Below are 17,233 nucleotides of genomic sequence, written 5' to 3' on the forward strand. Positions count from 1 at the left end.
TGTACTGTGCCTGTAATATGTAAACTTTACGAATGACATCACAGCCATGCTGGGATATTGCTCAACTGAGTTTATGTAATTCCCCATTTACACTCTCGTCAAATTCACTTTAAAATGTTTTCATCCTGAGGAGATTAACTGAAGGAGATTGTTTCATGGCTGTTTTGGAAATCATGAAGGTACTGAGAGATTACAGCGGTCTTGACATGTTTCAAATTCACACTACATACTTTCACATAATTGTATTCATATTAGAGCAGTGGAGCATTTTTCATAATTTAAATAGTTTCAAAGATTTTATTTTAAACCACACAAATTCACCATAGAGTAAATTGAGTATTATATACAAATCACGTTTGTGAAACCATCCTTTCAAAGTCAAATAGGCTATGTCTCAAGTTTGAGGGCCATCGTTGAGGACACTTCAATATTCTTGACACGGAACATTTGATACCCACCATTGCAAGAGTAATGTTACCACCGGGGAGAGATGTGATGTGAAATCACCCCATTTTGTAGTTCAGCTGTCTTATTGGCTAACTCACCTTGTTCTGGGGGCGTAGTTTCTGTCTGGACACCACGCCTTCCAATAATCTTGGGCAGTAGTTGGCATCTAAGTGGTTTTCAGGGGAAACGGCAGTTCTTACGCTTTTAAATGTTGTCTAATCTGATTTTATTTAATGCAGTTGTCACCAAGGAAAATATGTTGAATCTTGACTGTTCTTAAGGTATGGATGTCATATTTTAATTAATTGCATAAGTAGCCTTTTCTGTTCTTTTTTTTTTCTTTCAAACTTGCTACGTAGACTAACCCAATACACATTGTTTTAGATTACCATAAGTAGGCTATTCTTCAATGTTTTGTCTGGAACGTAGCATTGTTTTATGTTTTGTCAAATCATCCCCAGCCACCGCCAATTCACTTAACCAGAACTCCCGAAGCCCCTTTCGCTGGTAATAGAAAACCCATTTGTGTCCATGCAAGTCACATTTCTCATCGTCTTCAATTGGTAGGCTTTAAGTTGTCTTCACATAGCCTATGTCCTGAAGGCTATCTAGCTGCATTTCGCAGTAGTTTACACGTTTCCATTTAATGATGATGACGATGAGTATTGTTGTTACGACTTCTACAACGAATAAATAAACAAATTAATAGGATAATTAAAGGTACTTTTATTATGTTACCATTGACTTAAATTGACTCCGGCCAGCTACAATATTTTGATTAGGTGGTCGTCACCCAACATGTTGGTGATGTCTGTCTGGCTGAATCAAATGTGAATTTACCAATGTACATAATACATTAACGTGAAATTATGATAATGGCGATATTATATCAATGTTAGCTATTGCAGGTTTCTTTTATCCGGCTATTTGACTTAAATGTTATTCTTTAACGGCGTCTTGAATGAGTAGCCTGTCAAGTCACTGTAGTCGAGAGTGCGCCACTCCCATTGGCCACTCCACAGAAACAGCCTGGTGTGATTGGTTGAGGTCAATGCGACTCAATTAGCTTTACGTCCATACTCACTAGCCTAATGTACTTGTCTTGTACCATCGTCTTCCAATCTCTGGCAAGTTTGCTTACTATGATTATGATGACATAAGCTAATGTGAGCGTAGAGTGTGATAAAATACAATTTTCCGTCACATGACTGATTTTCAAAATGCTATATTCGTTGTTAGCGCATGGATGATCTTCTTGTGCCGTTTTACTCCTCACGATCGCAGCGATATTGACTCGACATTGCTGAGCGACATAAGTCTGCTGAGTCTTTTTCAGGAAGCTTATGATAAACATTTTCCCTAGTAACCAACTAGCCAGCTGTGTATCATTCATGCAGTTCATGTCAGGGATGAAGTTGTTGCTAGCTCCCCGCCCTCCTTCAAAGGTGTGACGTCATCAGGGTTACTTGAGATCATTCCCCCACAGAGTTCACAAGCAGACCATAGCCTCCAATCTCAAGAAGTGACCATTTGTCTTGTGTATGCGCATGCACCGTATACATGCATGTATGGTGTATACAGAACTACATACATACGCATTGTATATTTTTATTCTTTGAGCTATAGTCTGGGTCAGTGTTTTTTTGTACATTTTAAAGCTTCCCACCGACCAATTTAAAATAGCTGTGTTTCCGAGGTAAAGTTACGTTTCTTAAAAATAAACGATCTTAAAATAAATTGTTAAAATAAAGGTTTCAATAGTACCATTTTTGTTATTTGATAATAATAATAATAATAATAATAATAATAATAATAATAATAATAATAACATCATTAAAAATAAAACTAGGCTATTCAGCCCAGAAATTGACCGATAATACCATATGTCCGATGTTAACCCTGGCCTTGGTCATTCACCTTGTCTTGGACGAGACAGCACTCTGACACACTCTCGCTTAGGCTGTTTTGGGGGCAGGCCTGCATAGCAAGGCGTCTAGGAAGCTTCTCATTGGCTGTGAGCGATCACCTCATCCAAAAACATTGCTTTACAAATCCATCCCGACTGCCATGCGTTTTTGTAGCTAAGAGGGAGGCGTGTAATGTACACCCGCATACATTTGACTTCAGTCCTTAATTAAACTGTTAAAATTATGAAGTAATGCTGACAATTTTCGTCGATAATTTCTTGCTTGACTCTTAATTAGTTCTGGGGTAACTACAGTAGCCGATCCATGTTCTCTAACGCCATATGATACGTAGCTGTCAACATGGATTGCACTTTGGAAGGTAAATACACTACATTATGAGCGTTTTCAGCGCACCTTACTTCAACTGTCTGTTAGTATCCTACTTACGAGTAAATAGAAACAATTTGCGGTCAAGTTCATGTGTTTAAAAAAAAAACCGGTATGAATGATGTGAATGTACAGTAATGTAATGCAATAATGATTATTGCAGCACTGTACATGCTGTGCATAATGTCATAGATGCCATGTAATTTGATCGTATTCATTAATTTATTATTTTATTTATTCATTTATTTTTTCTTCCAGTTCCAGTTTTCCTTCCAGTTGCAGTTCACATGAAAGTTGTTATTGCTCAGTCTAAAACAAATGAATTACTTGAAGAGTCGAAAATGTTTTGCAAGTAGGTGGTGATAAGATTGCGATGTAGGGCAGCTAAAAGTGGAAGTAGAAGGTGATTGCTTCTGCACCCCTGCTGTGTGAAAGGTATAAACCCAATTAAAGAGCCATCAGCTTGCTTATCACCTGCTCCACTGAAGGACGCAATTAATTGCTAATTGGATTACTGTCAGTGACTGGATTAAAGTGGTGCCATAGTGACTGCATAACTGACAAAGGTGGAAATTCCACATACATTTCTGAGCTGTTTGTAGTCAGTCAAACAAATATAATGCGTTGAGATGATTTGGTGATATTATGTGCAGAGTATTATTTGACTTCCGTAGTTGTGGATACTAATTGAAGGCTTCTGCTGTGCCCAGACATGCTGCAGCTCATCAACAACCAGGACATGGAGTTTGTCAACCTCTTTGACCCCCCTCAGTATGTTGGGAGTGCTTCGGCACATGAGCTCTCAGGCACCCCGCACGCCTGCCCTCCTCCCTCTAGCCTGTCGTCTGCCTCCTCGTCTTTCAGGGGGCCCAGCCATAGCCACAGCCCAGCGACTCACTTGGATGCTTTATTGGAAGATACCACCACTCACACTCTCCCTCCCCCTCAACTGCACCAAGCCCCTGCCTTCGGGCAGCATCACCTCCCTCGAATGTTGACCCCTATGGCACGTCCAGCGCCCCTGCCCACTCAGGGTAACCTGGAGCCCAAACCCCCGGAGGCCCCCCGCCAGAGCAGTCCTGCAGGGATGGCCTTGGGGTTCAGCTCTCCCCCCCAGGCTGTTTCCCCGCTGCAGCAGCCAGAACAACTACAGCAGCTAAAGGCAGTCATGAGCTACTCCAGTCAGAACGGACACGCAGGTACAATATGATGTATGGTATTTATACTTTTTATTTGATCATTTATTGTATTGATTTTTGCCATAATTTAAGAATGGGCTGGTTTCACTGTTTATTTCCAGTGCATTTTATAACATGCTTGTATCGAGCCCACATTAAGTCCCTTTTCATTAACATAATTGTTTATTTTCCTGAGTGATGAGTGTATCTCATGCGTTGCAGTAATCAAGAAACACAGACCGATTGTATTAGGTCAGTGTGACTGTGGTGGGTTGCTGGCAATGGGCCATGCTAATGGAATTTGCTAATCAGTTGTTCCCTGCCTCTTTGGGCACTGATGGCAGTGGAGACAGGTTCATTGTGTAGATTACCACTGGACCACTGGTTTCAGATGTTTGTCAGTGTTATTGATGACTGAAGGGACAGATAAGGAAAAGGCTCACAATCTGTTGAGCTTTACTTGTCCTTTTCTCAGTTTTTTATCAATAGTATGTCCCTGTATAAACAGCTGGCCTCTGTCCCTCTTCACTTTGAAGACTGTTGGCAGTATTCAATAGTTTTAATATTGACTCGTAAAAACAACTCTGTGGGACACTGATAAGTAATTGGGCTGTGAGGACATAGTACATGTAGGCATTAGCACTAGAAAAAGACAACCTTTCTTTATCAGCATGTGATCATGTCGGTGGTTCCAGTCTGTAATCAATGGCTGTTTTCTCCATTTTTGATATTCATATTGATAAGTGCAGTCTTCAGATAAAGATAAAATTGCAACCTTCAGATCAGATAAAATAGATATAATGGCACTTGATGTATTTATGATCATTTATTTTATTTAAATGCCTACTTTTTTTGTTTCATATTTTTTCATTAAGGCAGATCTGTTCAGTCATTTACAAGTCAGCCAGCCTCTCAACCACAAACCAATCCAGTGGTCGTCCAAACACAGGTTCACAGTCAGCCAACCCAACTGCTCTCGGCCTCATCATCAAACTCACCCACACAAACCAGCTCTCCTCATGTGCAACAAGTCCCTGTGAGTACACACATGTAGGCTAGGATGATACCGTTGCTAGTTTTGTGTGGCTAGGTAAGCTGTTTATTCATATATTTAGCATGGTGCGGTATTAAAAGAATAAGAATAATTTGAGAACCAAATTGGCCCGAGTCCTTATCTTTGTTCTACTGTTCTTTGTTCTGCAGTTGAAATTGTACTTCCCTCTAGGCTCTTTCAGCGCGCTTATCCCTGGTTATGGGTATTCACTTTGCACTTTGTTGTACATCGCTCTGGATAAGAAGCGTCTGCCAAATGCCATTAATGTAATGTAATGTAATGTATGTCTTTTGTCACCCAAAGCCATATATTGGCAATAATGAAGCGTGCATTTTATTGAGACACACTTTTTAGGGTGAAAATGTACCCTATGCCTTCATGCACACATTTCTCAACCGTATTAAGTGTTTGACAATGGCAGTGATCCATAGTCCATAGTCCCTGTCACTGATCCATAGTCTGATCCCTCTCTGATTGCAGGTGCTTCTTCAACCGCAGTTTTTCAAGGCAAGCTCTCTCCTGCTAACTGCTATGAAGCCAGATGCTGGCGCTATGGTGAATTCTTCCTCTATCTCCACCTCTTCTGTCCAAACCAGCCCTATGCAGGTACTCACTTTCTTGAGCCAGGAGGAATGATGCTGTCTGATGCGCTTCTTATAGGGAACCGTAGCAGCAGTGAATTGATGAGGGGTGGGCAGCGTAGCGTGCTGGCTGTACATGACCATCTGAAATTAATAATTGCCAATGAAAAATTAACTATATTTCTAGCGTATTATTGTTTTGCTACTGTTCTTCTATTTCTAGAATCTTTAGCCTACTTATTATTCCTGGACTTCTTTCCTGGACATACCGCATACCATCATAAACTTTCATACACTGGTCAGGTTGCTTCTGTTTTTCTGAGCTACATGATTTTTTACTACTTAAACAATTAAGGCTTTTAAAAATGCTCTCCATTGACTTAGCATTGGGGGAATTCCGGGTGTGAGTGTACTGAGTGTACTTCAGAATTCTGTGCTGGCAGTTTAACAAGCTATTATGAAAAAATTGGGAGATTGATTGAAAACATATGCTAGACTATGGACAATTACGTTATTTACTTGCTCTCTATAATGGCTTGACTGTTTAAGTTGCACGCAAAATATCCCAAATGTCGGATCAATAAAATAATTGATAGTGTCAGAACTGTCAGAAGTACTGAGTGTCATCAATTCTCGATTGTTGAGCAATTTGGAGCCGGTTCATATGCAGAACCAGGTTTCGAACCCCATTGCTAATTATGACTAAGCAGTCCTGGTGACGCATCCATCTGCATGCTGGTTCAAAAAAGAGTTTAAAAAAGAAATGGTATTTTGTAGAAAGGCAGCTGTCTTTTGTAGAAAGGCAGCTGTGTGGACGGTGTAATAATCCGCCTCAGGTGCACCCTGTTTGGAGGTGCAGTCTTCCGTTCCTTGTGCCCTCACTGATCTCTCTCTCTCTGTCCCTCAGGCCCTGATGAGTGGCAGCACTTTCCTGACCGCTGTGCCGGTGGTGATGGATACCGAGAAGCTCCCAATCAACCGCATCGCCGTCAGTGGTAACCCCTCAGGGCTGACTAACAGGGGAGAGAAGCGCACTGCCCACAATGCCATAGAGAAACGCTACCGTTGCTCAATCAATGACAAGATCATTGAGCTCAAAGATCTGGTGGCTGGAACAGAGGCCAAGGTAAGATGCTCATCATGTTATTGTGTATCCAGTGTGCTGTGTATGTCTCTGGATGGTCTGTGTAGCCGGTATGAAGAGGGCATAATGGATGGGATGTTGATGTTCCTCGTGCTGCTTTCTGCTTTCAGCTGAACAAGTCCTCAGTGTTGAGAAAAGCAGTGGACTACATCCGCTTTCTCCTGCAGTCCAATCAGAAGCTGAAGAAGGAGAACATCGCTTTGAGAATGGCAGCCCAAAAGAACAGTGAGATTTCCGTCACTCCTCCGGTACATTCCGTACACACCACAGCAGTCTGCCTCACACAGGGCCCCTGTCTTCCAGAGTCTCTGAAGGACCTGGTGGCCATGGATGAGGACAGTGCAGCGTGCGATGTGCTGCCGACACCCCCGCCCTCCAACGCCAGTTCCCCTCTACTCAACAGCACTTTCTCACACTTCAGCAGCGACTCTGAGCCCAACAGCCCCGCTGGGGAAGAGACCAGGGTACATTCACACTCATTGCATGTACGTCAGTATGTGTGGGCAGTGTAAGGCTTCATGAACCCAAAAGTAGGTTTTCTTTATTCACTGATGAGTACTGTTTTGCTTTCGAGAATAATATATTTTGATTGGTAGTACAGGTCTACCCATTATAGGGTATTTGCAGCCTTGCTCTATCTATGCAGTTATCATTATAAAATTAAACCCTGGTGCATCTTTCTTTAGGAGAGCCTTTAGTAGTGTGCTTGTGTGTGGGTAGTCTGTACTCCTCAGCAGTGTCCCTCCTTATTTGTGTTGTTTTGTCTTGGTCTGCAGTCACTGTGGAAGTCAGAAGAGTCCTCCCCCAGCAGAGCGGGCATGCAGGACCGTTCCCGCCTGGTACTGTGCACCTTCACCTTCCTCTTCCTCTCTCTCAACCCCCTGTCAGCCCTGATGAACAGCGCAACGTCTGGCACTGCAGCCATGGGCACCGCAGGGCATGCTGGGATAGGCCGTAGCATGCTGGGTCTGCAAACTGCAGGTACTGTCAATGTCATAACTGCATGCAGGTTTCATTATTAATCACGTTTACATGTGTGTTTTATGTTTGAAGTACATGCTTTTAAGCACAGAAATGGTTATGAAAATCATTCGAAGCAATATTGTTCTTAGATTCTGTTTATATACACAGTTTATAAGTGATCTTTCCCATAGACAAAACAACAGTTTGGACTTGAATCTCATATTCATTGTTCCATTTCATACAATGTTCTGGAGTATAGAGCCAAAAAAACTGAAATTGCGCCACTGTCCAAATATTTACTGACTGCACTGTGCTACTGTAGTTAACAATTAATCACTGATGATGCACTCACTTTGTTTATTTTAATCTGTGAAATGGTGCATCTGTATTGAAGCCAGCCCAGGGGAGTCCACAGGCTTGCTGAAGTGGGTTTGGCCCACCCTCATGCTCTGGTTGCTGAACGGACTGCTGACAGCAGGGGTTCTGATCTGGCTGCTAGTTTACGGGGAACCAGTGACCAGACCTCACTCTGGCTCCTCAGTCCTGTTCTGGAGGCACCGAAAGCAGGCTGACCTGGACCTGGCCAGGGTGAGACCAATAGAGAACCTCCCTGAACCATGCTGAGCCAACCACACTTTATGGCTGATGTTTCTGTACCATGCTGAGCCAACCACCCTTTATGGCTGATGTTTCTGTACCATGCTGAGCCAACCACACTTTATGGCTGATGTTTCTGTACCATGCTGAGCCAACCACACTTTATGGCTGACGTTTCTGTAGCAACCAGGAGAAGAGTGAGCAAACCCCTGTGGACCAGCCTAGTGCTGTAATCACCAGCCAGCAGCATTTTAGATGTAGAGTTAGGTGCAATGTGTGTTGTCAGTTAGGCAGGAGTGTCACTGCTGGGAGAATAGTGGGACGAACTACCCAGGGCCCCTAGGTGGAGGGAGCCCTCAAGAGATGGGAATGGGGCCACAAAGACTGCATTAGCGTAGGGCCCAGAAATTCATGGAAGACACCTGGTTAGAGGTGAGGGCGTCTGATGTGGACCCTTGGTTCCTTCTCTTCCCCAGGGAGACTTTGCTCAGGCTGCTCAGAACCTGCGGACGTGCCTGAAGGCGCTGGGTCGTCCCCTGCCCACCTCTCAGATGGACCTGGCCTGCGCTGGGCTGTGGGCCGGGGTGAGGCTGTGCCTGCAGAGCGTGTGGGTGGGGCGCTGGCTGGCGGGGAGGGCCGGGGGGCTTCGCTCGGACCGCTCGCTGCGGGAAGACGCCCGCAAGAGCAGCTACGACGCTGCCCTCGTCTACCACCGCCTGCACCAGCTGCACATGACAGGTAGGGGGGGGAGACATCGGCATTTCAGCTGGCCCTCCACGTATTTGCTTCAACCATGCACTACACCACCTGGTTTCAATAATGAGCTTATTATCTGAACCAAACGGGTAAACTATTTGGTGAAATTGTGTGGTGTAGTGCGGTGTAGGAGCAAATGCCTGCAGATACTGCTTCCTGCATGACGTGTGGTTGAGTCGCGCTGCTCTACATCTCTAGGGAAAATATGAATCTGCTCACAAGCTACGTAAGTGGTTTAATAGCTTCTAGCTAGAAATATGTTATGTTATTAAGCAAATAAGGCCGAGTAGAAAAGTCAGGTTTCATTCCAGTAATGTTGTTTTTGGCTCCCAAACATGTGGATTGAGCTGAATGTACTCTGTGAACCCTGCTCTTTGCTTGTGTTTGCATGATGTCACCTGTGGTGTGCAGTGGCTGTGGGAGTGGCTGGACTCTGGTTTTTTCTCTCTCTGGCACAGGAAAGCTGGGCGGCAGCACCCTGTCAGCGGTGCACATGGCCCTGAGCGCAGTAAACCTGGCCGAATGCGCGGGCCGCTGTCTGTCTGTGGCCGCGCTGGCTGAGATTTACGTGTTGGCTGCCCTGAGGGTCAAGGCCAGTCTGCCCCGAGCCCTGCACTTCACCTCGGTAAGTATTGGCTCAGTGTGACCCTGTCTGCCCTCATATTTACAGACTTATCGAAAGTAGCACTCCCTGTGTTGCTATTTCTGTGCTGCCCTCTTGTTGTTGACCTCCTCTCTCAGTATGGGAAAGTGCAGACAAGTACGCTGTCCTTGGAAATGAACTGTGTCCGACTGCTACTTCACTTCCCTCAGCAGCCCACAGTTAAGCTCAGGCAATGAGTCAGAACTGGCTATAAACGTATGCAGTTTTATGCAAAAGTATTGGGACAGTTGTTTTGGCTCTGCACTCCAGCACATTGGATTGGAAATAAAACAATGAAGAGCAGACAGCTTTATTGTGATTCCACTTACATACAACGAGATCCATATGTATTTGGACAGTGGTACAATTTCTCTACTGATAGAGCTGAGTGAGTGCTGGTATGGTCCGCAATAATACCTGACCATAGGGTTCATTCCCACACTGGAACAGTGCCCTAACATGATGGGCTATGGAGCAGCCCAGTGTGTACGCGCTTTAGTGCTGATAAATCCCCCTTTACGTGTGGCAGTGTGCGGGCTGTGATGTCATGCGCTTGTGTGTGTGCAGCGGGTTTTCCTGAGCAGCGCGCGGCAGGCCTCGCTCTCCCTGAACGGCGGCGTCCCTCCCACCATGCAGTGGCTCTGCCATCCCCTGGGCCACCGCTTCTTTGTGGACGGGCTCTGGACGCTTCACAGCTGCCCTAAAGACAGCATCTACAGTCAGGCAGGAAATGCAGGTTAGCTGCACACATTCCTTTCCCCAACCCTCCTAATCCGCCAAAAGTGTAAACTACAACATCCAGATAGACAGGAATATTACATGTGTGGTACATACAGTATTTAGAGTGAATACATGAACATTTATATAACTTTTTTCCGACATAGACGAGATGTTTGATTTCCTTTTCATTTTTGTGCATTCATTGACTTGGTTCCCATGTTAGCATAACGTGTTAGCTTAGCATAAAGAGTTGAAGCCTATAGGAGTCAGTAGGCTACCTCCTTCAAAGTGAAGAAATGCACCTTACAGCAACTCTGAAGCTGTCTTATTTACACAAGGTATCATGTGTATTTGAAATACACGTGCGGGAAAAACAAGAGACAAGAGAGTACCTTCCGAAGGTGCACTCAACCAGCGGGAGATGGAAGGATAGCTACATGTGTGTTCATCGGTTATAGTTCCAACCTTCTAACTTCTCCAAAAAACAACGTCTCTCTTGTGTATTTCAAATACACATGATACCTTGTGTAAATGTAAGACAGCTTCAGAGTTGCTGTAAGGTGTATTTCTCCACTTTAAAGGAGGTAGGCTACTGACTCCTATAGGCTTAAAATCTGTGCTTTATGCTGACATGGAAACCGAGCCAATGAATGCACAAAAATAAAAAAGAGTCTGGGTAAGTGGGGAAAAAAGGTATATTTCGCAAAATGATGTTTAAATGTTTAAAAGGAAGTTCAGCACTGCAAAAACCCAAAAGTATGTCACTCGCAGCAAGCATTTAATCTTGTAATTAAATCTTTGTTTACTTTTTGGCTGAAAATATCGCCAATGAGGTGAAACAGTTGGACTCAATTCAAAATTTGCCAATTTCACTCATCAAGCAAGAACAAGCTAATGTTTTCCCCTTGAGAGAAAAGAAGATTTGAAGTTTCATTAACAGACCAGAAAACAGACATTTTTGCAGTGAAAGAGGCTCAGAAGTGAAGCTTCTTTGTTGTTGGCATGTTGTGTCCAGTGGACCCGTTAGCCCAGGTAGCGCAGGCCTTCCGGGAGCACCTGCTGGAGAAGGCCCTGTACTGCATGGCTCAGCCCCAGAGACACGAGACTCTCAGCGAGGCGGAGGGGTGAGTTTACACACATTCACCATCACAAAAAGACAAAAACGCATTACTTTTGTTCCTCACAGCCTTGGGAACTCACATGCCGGTTCTCTCTGTGACTCCTACACTGGCCCTCCATTCCAGTACTATACATGCTGTCCCCTGTAGTTAATTTGCTAATTTGTTAATTGTGGAAAATAAACCTCTTTGTCCTGAAGGAAATATGCAGACTCTTTGGAGTACCTCCAGTTGTTGTCGAGCTCATCTGAAGAAGCTGGAGCCAAAGTCCAGACCTTTGCCATCGGGACCAACATGGCCACTATCACAGGTCAGAATTAGAATTGGGTGGATTTGGGCTGTTTTCCCCGAAACTGAATAAAACAGAATATTTATAATCTCGTTGAATGTATCTAAATGTTTGTATGTAAAATACCTCACTGATGTATGACCCTCAGGCTGTGACCTTCACTCTAAGTGGTGGTCCTCTGTGCTGGTGGTCATGGTCAGCTGGCTGCAAGGAGACACTGCTACTGCTGAGAGACTCTACCCAGCTGTAGAGCAGCTTCCCAGGAGTCTGCTAACTGCAGAGTGAGTGGGAGTGTCAGACAAACACACACACACATGCACATACACACACACACACACACACACACGCACACACACACACGCACATGCCCATGCCCATGCACATGCACATGCACACATACACACACGCACACACACACACACACACACACACATATGCACACACACATACACATATGCTTTCAATCGCTTATCAGAAGTTCATAGGAGTGATGAACCCCTTCGCATAACTCCTGGAAGCTTCATTTGCACACCACAGTCAGGTCAAGGTCAATGATATATTCCGTGAAGATTGTATTGAGCATCTTGTCTTTATCATGTTTATTAACAATATTCAACCTTGTTTTTGATCGTTCAGGAACCCTTTGCCCAGAGCGGCCCTGGACACTTTCCGAGCGGTGCGTACCCTGCTGGCCAAACCGGAGCACTATCAGCCGACCCTGAGCTACATCGACAGAGCCAGTGCTCTGGTGAAAGACAGTCTGAGCCTGGTTTCATCCTCCCACTGCAGCAACATCGACAAGGTAACCCTGTACTGGCCTCACTCATTCAGTGTCCGAGCCACGACGCCATTACCCACGCATCCTTAAAGCTGCAGAACTACTCTCTGCCCTGGCCAGAGCTGTTGTGCATTGTAGTTGCATTGCATGTGTCTGTACTGAGTGCAGTGTTTCTGCAGTGCAACACAGAGCTGTGCAGCACTGCAGTGAGTGTTAGTGACTGCGTCTGGGTGCTGGGGAGTGTGCTTCAGCTGCAACTGTCTACCCTCTCGTCACGTAAGCAAGGAGCTCCAACCTGTGTGAAAGCAAACCACTGGCCATCGGAAGTGCTACTTTTATTTTGATAGCACTGAAACATATTGGAATTCCATGATTACAGTTTTATCTCAACTTTTTTTTATCTGGTCTTGTTAAATGATTGTTATGTAAGAAAATGTTATTAAAAATGAGAAGATCAAATATTTTTAATTATTCGGTGTGCAGTGCAGTTTTCTCAATTCAGTCCGTTCCCCATAGACAGTTCAGTTGGCTTCCCTTGGGAGATATTTTACTTTTGTCTTTTGTGCCTTAAATTAAAAAGGATATATTTTATCTTCAGTTCTAATCCCAAGCCACTTAAGGATTAAATATATCTATTTGTCCTGCTAAATACTGTATGTGGTTTGTCACAAACCCCCAGCTGCCTCACACATGTGCACACACACAGAAAACACACATGCACACAAGCACATGGGAATACCGAGTAAATTGTGCATAACTGCATGTCTATGAGGGGTGTCTCTGTTTATTGTGAAGGGCATGTGTTTCAGGGCCCCAGAAGGGCTATTACCAGCTTGCAATTACCAGCTGTTCCAAAGCATAGCTTGAGCTGGTCAAACCATGTTGAGTATGGAGCTGGTCTGAACTAGTCAACCAGCTACCAGCTGTTTGAAAACCTAGCTTGAGCTGTTTTTATCAGCAGGGTGTGCATGTGTTTGTCACGTTCTCCTCCCTGCCCCAGGTGCTGCTGGTGCTCCTGTGTGACCTGCTCCTGGCCTCGCGCTCCAGCGTGTGGCAGCAGCAGAGCTCGGGGCCCGGTGGGGCCCTGCCAGCCAGCCCCCAGCAGCTGTGCGGCTTCCAGCAGGACCTGCGCTCCCTCAGGAAGCTAGCGCAGAACTACAGGCCCGCCACGCACAGGGTGAGAGACCCAAGTGTGGAGCAGCATTTACCAACCGTCTCAGCGTGGCAGTCTGGTGTGCCGTCAGGTGTACTGTGTGAAAATTCTTTCTCTTTTTAAGTTCCAGTGAATTATAAAAAAAGAATATAAAAAAATCCCATTCACAAAAGCCAAATTAAAATGCGTATCGCTTAATTAAATCACTGAAAGAACATTCACGCCTAGGCCTGCTGTTGACACGTCACATCAACGTCAGTAAGTCGCTTGCTTTTGCGAGTGGTGTGCTGTGAGATTCTGTACATTTTTGAAGGTGTTACAGACAAAAAAAAGCTGGGAAATTACAGCCCTCAGCAAAGACGGAACTATACCTGAAATATCAGATAACGGCGCTCATAAGCAGCCTTGAGGTATGAAAGTACAGACAATCCGGACCAGTAACACTGTAGATGGATACTTCCAGAAGTAAAGATACTTCCTGCAGTGAAGAGTAATGTGTTTAGTGAACCGAGTTAGCAGTAGCTGAGTTAGCGTGGTGCTGGAGGCGTTCCAGGTGACTCCTCTCCTCCTCCTGCCCGCAGCTGTTCCTGCACGAGGCCACGGCTCGACTGATGGCGGGAGCCAGCCCCGCCCGCACCCAGCAGCTGCTGCACCGCACCCTGAGGCACCGCCCCACGCCCATCACTCACGCAGGTCAGCCAATGACTGCAGTGCCACCAGCGCATTCACACAGGGCCGGGGAATAACCTGTAACACATATGCCTAACAAGCTGTTTTCAGCTACTGATTAAAGTTATGTTAGTTATTAGCTGATGCTTTTATCCAAAGCCACTTACAGTTGATTAGACTAAGCTGGGGGACAATCTCCCCTGGAGCAATGTGGGGTTAAGGGCCTTGCTCAAGGGCCCAGCAGCTGCAGGGACCTCATTGTAGTTATTCCGGGGCTTGGTGGATACCACCAACCTTCCGGGTCCCAGTCATGCACCTTAGCCACTAGGCTACATACTACGTGTCGACTTTGAGCCAATACAAAGTCTCAGTTATCCTTGACAAGCAAATAATGTGGGCCCTTTTCTGCTGCTTGTGTTTAGTGGTCTGAAATAGAATAGAATGGGAGAATGGAAATGTGTGTGTCGCTGCAGAGGGGAGTGAGGCCAGGCCGGGGCAGGAGCAGAGGGAGCAGGAGGCCATGCTGGCGTGTCGGTTCCTGCCCTCCTCCTTCCTGTCAGCTCCGGGGTGGCGGATAGAGAACACGGGCAGCCAGCACAGCCTCCACGACTGCCAACAGATGATCGCCAAACTTGGCGGTGGCACAACTGTCACCCCCAACTAGACATGCGCACACGCGCATGCAGCAAGCACAAAAAAGCCTCTCTCAGCCTATCACAGCCTACACACCCTCACACACTACACAACCTTACACCCTCTCAAACCCTGCACACTCTCACACCCTCTCCAACCCAGAAGCATGCAACAGGAAGAATATTCTCAGCCAATACACTTCTCTCCTTTTTAAATTCCAATCAATTTCTGATTGACACGGTCATATTGGGTTTTAATCCACTGAACGATGACTTTACCGACCAATTTTGTGCATATTGCACTGAAAATGCTGTAATTTCTTTTATTTTTATTAAGGTGCTCTGCCTCCATGGTGTCTGGCCACTGTGTGGTGCACGTAAGCCTGCTCTCAGCAGGGCTGCTCACCCCGATGATAATCTCCCTGGGCTTTGAGCAAATATGCACTGCTGGATAATCCCTATAGCACACTTTGATCTGGATCACATTCAGCCTGTTTTCAGCCAAGGCTGACGTCTCTGTGTCCATCTGTCTGTGTCTGTCTGTCTGTCTGTGGGCTAAGAGTCGAATGATCTGGGCAGTGCCTCTATCATATGATTGAGGGAAAGGACTCCTTACCTACACAGATATGTGTATATTTTACCTGCACTACCCTAGTTGGGCTTAATTTAACATACTGTATGCGTTGTTATTGCAACTTGATTTTCTCATAATTTTATTTTGTTTTTCTTGTGTAAAATGGTGCTGTGAATCTATTTATGATTTTGCATACAGAGCTTGAATGATTAGCATTTTTCAGCCAGATAATCATTATTTTCCCCCGGCCCCTTTCCTTTGTTTGTGGGTTGGAGGTACCAGGGTGTGGAATGAGCAGGAGGCGGGAGTTCTGTGGGGAAAGGTCACCGTCTGCAGTATTTGAAATGCTTCAGAAAAACAGGACTCAGAATGGGCATAGTTTCTGCTGCTATGTCACGTGATAAGTGAATGAAAATGCATTTCAACCCTTGTGGATGAGAAACAGTGTTACCATTGTTGTAGCAGCAATGTTTGGCAGGTTATTGCTTGTGGTCTTTGGCACATTTTAGGGACTGGTGGTGAGTCTGAACAGTATCCTCATTGGCACAACGGAAACTGTGCTGATGAACAGTGTTTAACGTCAGTGTCCACCCTCCTCCCTGCCTGAAAAAATGCTGGTTTACTGGACCGCATTGTCATTACATTCCGTGTAAGTAGTTTTCAATGACAAGGTATGAACTGTACATTTTAAAATCTTGATAATATGATTTATAAAAACAAAGCATAGGAATACAATTCATGGTTCTGATTCCACCAATGTCTAAATACCATGTTCACTGATTAGGATTATTCTATGCAATAATGTTGGTGCATCCATTTCTTCTAAATTTGTTGTGCAATTGTACTGTTATTATGTGTTGTCTTCAGACTGTTGGTATGATTTCAACCTAATTTCCCTGTTTTTGACAGGAATTGTGAAACATTTCCTACTATTCTCAGTGTTAGAGTCCTTATTTGAATTTAACCCTAATGCTTATGTTTTATAATTTCAAATGATTTGTTTCCTTAAGGCAACTACTGCTGAATACCCTTGATTCAAATAAATAGTTTATTTTTCTTGTTTTCAACAGTAGTTACAGTAGAATGCAAACAGCACTTTACCCAGTATTTGATTAACTTTTCTACTCAGAATGTATAGTCTTTTCAGCCTAGCTGACTTCCTTGTTTCATGAAAAGGTAAATAAAAATAAGCTCTTATGTCCTGGAACATTTTGGAGCTAACTACAGAGCACTCATCGTAATGCTTTGAAAAGTGTTGCTAATGCAATGACATGTAAGACTCAAAAATGTTATTTATAAAACTATTTAACTATTTAATGAGTGCTTCTCTTTGCTAAGCTGACCTGTAGAATCTAAATGGGCAATTAGAACAAGGGAATGATTTGGTGGCCAGATGTATAGTCAGTTTGGACATTTTACCAGAAGACCTGGGTTAATACTCCTGGTTGTCTTTTGATAAGTGTCATGGTATCTTATTCAAGTAATACCAGGGAGTTTGAATATTAACCATCTAACTGAAGCATGGTACAGTGAAGAACACAATGCCCGATCAATGCACAGGGTCCAAATCACGGTTCTGTTAACACCACTTCCAGAAGCAACCCAGTTTTCCCAGTGGATCCTCCCTCTGAGTCCAGCCCCGT

At 44.6% G+C, this 17,233-nt stretch overlaps 1 protein-coding gene across 10 annotated transcripts; it reads left to right on the forward strand.

Moving 5' to 3' along the window:
* The first annotated feature begins 143 nt into the window (after nt 1-143).
* On the forward strand, nt 144-16,907 carry LOC133119336 (sterol regulatory element-binding protein 1-like). 10 transcript variants are annotated; one of them, XM_061229903.1, is made up of 19 exons: nt 144-179; nt 3,452-3,940; nt 4,795-4,955; nt 5,454-5,579; nt 6,462-6,680; nt 6,809-6,923; nt 7,002-7,183; nt 7,475-7,679; nt 8,056-8,249; nt 8,735-8,996; nt 9,473-9,639; nt 10,225-10,393; nt 11,393-11,501; nt 11,696-11,805; nt 11,933-12,065; nt 12,421-12,586; nt 13,563-13,739; nt 14,297-14,408; nt 14,858-16,907. In XM_061229903.1, the coding sequence occupies exons 2-19, from the start codon at nt 3,454-3,456 to the stop codon at nt 15,046-15,048; spliced, it is 3,285 nt and encodes a 1,094-aa protein (XP_061085887.1). In that variant the 5' UTR covers nt 144-179; nt 3,452-3,453; the 3' UTR covers nt 15,049-16,907. The 10 variants fall into 10 exon arrangements, with proteins under 10 accessions (XP_061085887.1, XP_061085881.1, XP_061085858.1 ...); XM_061229897.1 differs by lacking the exon at nt 144-179 and adding an exon at nt 614-728; XM_061229874.1 differs by lacking the exon at nt 144-179 and adding an exon at nt 2,541-2,733.
* The last annotated feature ends 326 nt before the right edge of the window (nt 16,908-17,233 follow it).

The sequence above is a fragment of the Conger conger genome, chromosome 2 (assembly GCF_963514075.1).
Source record: "Conger conger chromosome 2, fConCon1.1, whole genome shotgun sequence".
In the NCBI taxonomy this organism is placed as follows: Eukaryota; Metazoa; Chordata; class Actinopteri; order Anguilliformes; family Congridae; genus Conger; species Conger conger.